Raw genomic sequence first — 6618 nt, 5'->3', positions numbered from 1 at the left:
TCAAAACAATTCCGCGGGAGACACACCTGTTACTGAGTGAGGTGTTGACCGGTACTTCAACAAAAAGTTACTAAGGCGATGCTGCATGGAATACTGTCCATCACCGTTTGAAACCTGTTTCAGGAGTGCCCGCTTAAGGATTTGCACAGACTGCTCCGCTGCACAATTCGATGCGGGGTGGTACGGAGGTACAAGAGTATGTTTCACTACGTTCTTAATTATGAACTGTTCAAATTCACTAGAAATGCACTGGGGTCCATTATCTGATACAATCACATCGGGTAGACCATACGACGCGAATAACCACCGCAAGACCTCAATTGTCCTATTTGAGGTTGTGAACGTCATGTAAAACACTTCCAACCACTTCGAATGGCTATCTATAACAACCAAGAAATACTTTTTGTCCTTCTCCGCGAAGTCCATGTGCAACCGTTGCGACACTCGCGTAGGCCAGCTACACGAAAGAAGTGGTGCCACTGGTGGTGTGTTACGTGAACTTTGACACACACGTCAGACATTGACCAAAGTCTCGATTTCCTTATCGAGATTAGGCCACCAAAGATAACTTCTTGCTAGTGCTTTCATAGCACACATTCCAACATGCTGTTTATGAAGGTCAAGACGTTCGCGTAAAGCAGGAGGTATGACCACGCGCGGACCCCGTAATATACATCCTTGTTCTGTAGATAAGTGTTCGCGACGCTGCAAGTATGGTTGCAGACTAGCGTTGGACACGAAATTAGGCCATCCATTTAATGTATAACTGAGTACTTTTGAAAGAACCGGTTCCTTCCTCGTTTTTTCTCCGATGTCCCCAGATCTGACGGGTAGTTCATCAAGTTGCGTAAAATGGTAAATGTTGGCTTCCTCGATAGGCGACATCGTACTGATATGCCGAAAGGATTAACGACCATCGTTGCGTTCGTGCCGCGGCCAATGTAGGTACTCCGTTCCTTGGTCCTAGTATCCTAGTTAGTGGCTTGTGATCGGTCACTAACATGAAGCGTCGACCGTACAAATATTTATGAATCGTCTTCACACCAAATATCAAACTCAGTGCCTCCTTCTCTATTTTGGCATAGTTTTTTTCACTTGATGACAGCATCCTCGAAGAAAATGCAATGGGTCGTTCCTCACCCTCCTCCGACACATGGGAGATTACCGCTGACGCGTCGCAAACCAATTGTACGAGCTTGCCTGGATCATAATGTACAAGCATGCGATCGCTGGTCAATAGGTCCTTGCATGTCTGAAAGGCAGTTTGACACTCTGAAGTCCAGTTCACGGTTCCTCAAGTACTGTCCATAATAGTTAAGTAGCCGCAGAAAAGACTTAAGCTCGGACACATAGGTAGGGCTCGGGGCCTGTTTGATTGCCTCTACCTTCGCTTCGGTTGGATGACTGCCTTCTTGGTCAAGGATGTGACCCATGTATTCAACACGTTCTTGCAAGAACTTTCACATGTCTTTACAGAGTCGAACATTATGCTCATCGAGCCGCCGGAGGACTTAAGCTAAGGTCGCAAGGTGCTCACCATCTGTCAGTGCAGTAATAAAAATAGCGTCGATCCGACACATAACATGTTTGAGTCCCGCTAATATTTGATCCATTACGGACTGAAAGATGGCTGGTGCGGATGATACCCCAAATGGTAGGCGATGATACCGAAACAATCCTAAGTGTGTATTGATTAATGGTTACCTTAAAATCACAACATAGGCAAATAGACGAGATATGATGCCCTCATTCTGTTGCCTAGTAAGTTCCTTTTCCAACGGTTCCTTGCAAGCAAATGGAACGGGGCGAGCCTTACAAAATATAGACTGGGCTTCCGGTTTCACATGAATCCGTGCCTGAAAGTTCTTGATAGTGCCTAAACCCTTTTCAGATAGTTTGTCATGTTAACGTAGGATCTCGGTTATGGTTGTAGCACTATTTGTAACCTGCTTGATTGAGAAAATGTTCGTCCAATCCATCTTCGAATACTGAAGCCAATCACGTCCAAGAAGAGCTTGTTTGTTGCCCGCAGCTATTCGTAGTGGTAAGATATGACTCTGTTCACCATAGTCCACTGGTACCTGTATCTCTCCGACTATAGGCACTTTACCTCCGCCATAGTCTCTAAGCTTAATAGAAGGTTTCTGGAACAGTAAGCGCTTAAGGTGCTCCTCATATAAACTCTCCGACACAATCGTCGCCGCTGCACCGGTATCCAACTAGAAATTAACCGGATATCCGTCCACTCTTACAATGACCCGGTACTCCTTACCCGTTGTCTTGGTACTCTGAGTATGATGCGTATGTTTATATAGACCGAACAATCCAAATTCATCACCATAATCAGTGTCTACACCTTGATATCGAACATTTTTCTTCTTATACTTACAATTTTTGTCAATGTGTCCAACTCGCTGACACTCAAAATGTAACTTCAACGTCTGTTTCAGTTCATCATATGTCTTTGTGCTTGGAATATCAGGTGTTATCAGGTTCGGTAACAAGCCATATGTGTGCGCACCAACTACAGCTAAAAATACGGCTACCCGCTTGTCATTAGCAACTTCATTCGCGGCGAAGTACTGTTCTAGCCTCGCGGTATAACATTGGAAATCTTCTATCCTTTCGACATATTCCCCTATCCGTCCTACCTTTGCCCTGGTGTATATCAACACTGAGTTGTTCGTCCAACAGTCAGTTTGAAAATCCTCGTCGCCAGTGTATCATCTCAGTCTAGGTTCTTTAATTACAGCCAGACGACACAACTCGTACAAATGGCGTCAATAAACATGGACTGATTTTTTTATTTAGAACATCTCGATAACAAACAGGTAAGTACAGGGTAATGGTCGAGGAGTACGAATGGAACTAGGAATTGACTAAGAACCGGAATCGGATTGTCCAGAGAAGAAGAACCGTCATCTACTACATTCAACTGAGCAGATGTTTATGATGTTTTTCGAAATATCGTAAAAACGTGACTTTGACTCCATTGTCTTTAAGAATGTTTCTCATTGCACTCTCTGAGGCAGTATATTTGTTATCCTGTGTATATAATACCTTTTTTACACGTTTTTGTCTAACAGATGTGTACCCAACAAATCTGTCGCTTCGCCTTTGTTGCAACTGTTGAGTCGGGTGACACACTGACGAGGGGCAATGGACTTTTGATTTGGACGGGATTAGAGTTTTGTTCGGTTTTACCTGACTGATGGCTGACCACGTCTCTCGTTGGTTTGATATGGCTAGATTGATGAGTAGGTTTCGCAACTTCTGTTGACTTCAAAGAAGGTTGATTCAACTCTATATTTTGTGGTGTAAAGGACTGTAGAGAATGTTGTGTTGCGCGAGCCTAAGAACTGTTCGGAGGTTTCCGCCGGCTTATCCGGTTCATCGCGCCTTAGTGGAGCATGTGTTTCTATTGAAGATAACGGTTGTTCTTCTCTTTTGTCACCAACTATTTTACCATTGTCATTTGTATATATACTTTTTGTTTACTGTATTGTCCTTTCGCAAATTTGTTCAATTCTTGTTGGACGTTCTGTGCGCGATTTTGTGTCTCTTGTATGACGTCATTCATTCTTCTCATTTCTTCCTCTACAGATTTCACCTTTTGAGCCATCAGTTTAAGGGGATTTTTACAGCTTGCGACGCCATTCAGTTGATTATTGTCAATTCTGTTCGATATTGTAAGAAAATAATTGATGTTTTCGGCGACCGTTTTCACTTCTTTGCTGAGGTTACCAATCCTCTTCTCAGTGTTAGTTTTAGCAGTGTTGTATTCACCAATCTCTTGTCTTAGAGGGTTCACACGCGAATTTATATCGTTTTTGTTTTTCGTCCACAATTCGGTCTGTTTTTTGTTTTGGTCACGCGATTCACTAAGTTCTTTTTCCAGTTTTGCGATTAGAGTTTTGCATGAATTGAGCTCCTCTAGCGATCTTTTCCCACGTGCTTTAGCCTCTTCTTTTTCTTTCCCTACTTTCTGTAGAGACGTCTTGAGGACGTGTATTTCATTTTCATTCTTTGTTATCGCGTCTTTCATTGAGTTTGTTTCATGTCTGTGTTCACATTTCATATTATTTATGTAGACTGGGCATTTTACAAATATTTCCCGTAAACTTTGGAACTTCAGAATCGTTTATCAAATTGTTACTTTTGACCTGGAAATTTGCCTGTCGTTTTCATGAAGGAATTAACGTCACTGAGGTCTTCTGTGTACTCACCAACAGTAGCACTAAAGAGAACGAATATACCTCTTTCTAACTTTAAAATATACGGGGTTCAAGACGTTTGCACAAGTATCCCTCTTTATGAAGGAAATAATCGCGTTCTATGGCGATATTGAACAATTCCTGCCGTAAGCGTACTGGAGTAGGTGTACTGCGATTGGTCATACACAAAATTTGGTCAATTAGAAGACGTTTAGGCTTCTCGCCACAGTTCTCGCATGTAGGCTTTTATCTTGGTTGATACATCGAGTGTCTGGGAAGGGGGTTCATAATCAGATATTTGTTATATGTCTATATTGTCATCATATGTACTATTGACACTAAAGGGTTCAGATGGATTTCCTGTCAATTGTCCGTTCTGCCACGAATAGTCCATATCCATATTTTCTAACCTGACTGGTGATAACTCTATCTATTCGACATTTTCAGGCATTGTTTGGATTGCTGGTATACAATTCTCATATCTTACAATTACAAAATTATATTCGGTAAGGGTATAAGCTGTCTTTATGTAATGAAGTAAACACCTGTACGTATAGTTGCCTCGGGCACGCTTCTTTGAGTAGGCGTACAGGTAAGTAGCACACTCAGTACGTATACAGGTATATAGGAGCTATCTTTAGCTCGATAAGAGTTCAACAATATTTAGTCTATTGAATAATGAAAATCGTTTCAAATGCAGAATATTGAAAATTTATTGAAAATTTGAGCGTACTATCAGATACAAACGACCATTACCAATCGATGTGCCAATTTTCAGGAGAAACTTCGCCATATATTTGTCTGTATGGCTGAGAACTGGGGGCTGGTACAGTAGGTGCGAGCACGTCCACACTATACAGATGGCCACAAGGTTTTCTGAAGTAGAATTGCAACCTAAAAATTATCTATCAAATAATGATATATAAAGACTTTTGAAGAGTAACGAGTATTACATTGATTCTCCTTCATGTTGATTTCATTAAATTTGTTACCAATCAGCTTGTATATTATTTTTTCATCAAATTTACTATTCCATAGTTACACTGACCCTAATTTGCATAATTCTAATTTCATATAAATGCTTTTATTCTAGCCTAGCATTCCAATATTTTCAACTTTGGAAATCTGCCTAACTCATAACACATTAAATCATGGCTAGCATTTTTATAGAAACCTAAAATACTTTTACAAAAACAAATTAATGTACTTTATTAATCTCTAAAGTTCTATGAAAGCCCTACATGTCACAGCATCTACGTATTTATTCAACACAGATTTATTGAACTAAGCATGTACGTTTCTCTGCAAGACCCTTACGAAATGGGCAAAAATGTATCGACGAGTCACAACTGTTGTCTCCGCCATCTTGTGTCCACTGATCTGCGCATTGCGCCACTACAAAATGCAAGGTGCCTGAACGAAAATCCGGATATGACATGAGAGCTGTTTTCCTAAGCTACAAAATCATTGACTGTCTGTAAATAATAGTAATTTCTGTTTTTTTCTTTTTATTTGTATTAACAATTCTCAGACTTGTATACAGTAAATTTTAATGTACGTTATGTAAAAAGTTTTATTTCTTCTACTAAAATCTTCATAAAATACAAATGTATAACGGATATGAAAAAAACTGCTGATGAACGCTTTTAAGATTAAATGTAATTTTATATTCTGTTTATTTTGAATCTTTTAATCTTTTATTTACAGCCTAATGTCATTGTAACCAGATTTAATGAAGGTTCCAATTTCTGATATACAATACATTTTCCTCTACTAGTAAAGGAAACCTCAAAACGAATATATGTACCTGACTCATATCTTTTATATTTTTATATTATTTCAAATTAAAAGTACAAGTCATTCATCCCAATCCATACTGCAGTTTGCAATAAACAAGTCTATTAATAACAAAAACAACTTTCAAGTAAAATGTAGCCATATGATTGGTTAACGTCGTTTGAACGTCAATCCAGTCAAAGTGCAACCAGCGGAGAATGAGCTCCTTACATAGATACACGTGTCACATTCAAGAGACATCTCTGCTGTCAAGGTGGCCAATATAAGAAGTAATTCTCAAAGGAGGAAAAATTAGTACCTTTGGTGAAAACCCGCCATCCGATAAATTATTCTTGGCTGTTTTAAAATGTCATCCAGAATTGATAAAGAGAAAATCACAAACACTTGTTTGTATGTCCAATGAAACACTTCCCGTTCCTTCCTGAAGTTGAAAAAAACAACACAATGTCTTGGTAAGACAATGTAGCCATACAACTTCCGTCTTTACATCACATTGATATATGTAATTAGTAGTTATTTAAAAGGAACAAGTTTTCAATAGAAGATAGTCTTTCAAATTACTATACCAATACAAGATTTTGACTCTAACTGATTACCTTTCTCTTAT

General features: G+C 39.5%; 1 protein-coding gene across 1 annotated transcript; it reads right to left on the bottom strand.

The window, feature by feature from the left end:
• On the bottom strand, nt 1-426 carry LOC132548458 (uncharacterized protein K02A2.6-like). Its single transcript, XM_060212331.1, has one exon. The coding sequence runs from the start codon at nt 424-426 to the stop codon at nt 1-3; it is 426 nt and encodes a 141-aa protein (XP_060068314.1).
• Nucleotides 427-6618: the final 6192 nt, after the last annotated feature.

Source organism: Ylistrum balloti, unplaced genomic scaffold (genome assembly GCF_031769215.1).
Source record: "Ylistrum balloti isolate Yb309-2 unplaced genomic scaffold, AGI_CSIRO_Ybal_v1 Utg369616, whole genome shotgun sequence".
Taxonomy (NCBI): Eukaryota; Metazoa; Mollusca; class Bivalvia; order Pectinida; family Pectinidae; genus Ylistrum; species Ylistrum balloti.
This window is presented reverse-complemented; position numbering and strand designations above follow the sequence as displayed.

Coding starts and splice junctions, on each gene's coding strand:
- LOC132548458 (XM_060212331.1), bottom strand. CDS start 426: ATGGACTTCGCGGAGAAGGACAAAAAGTATTTCTTGGTTGTTATAGAT.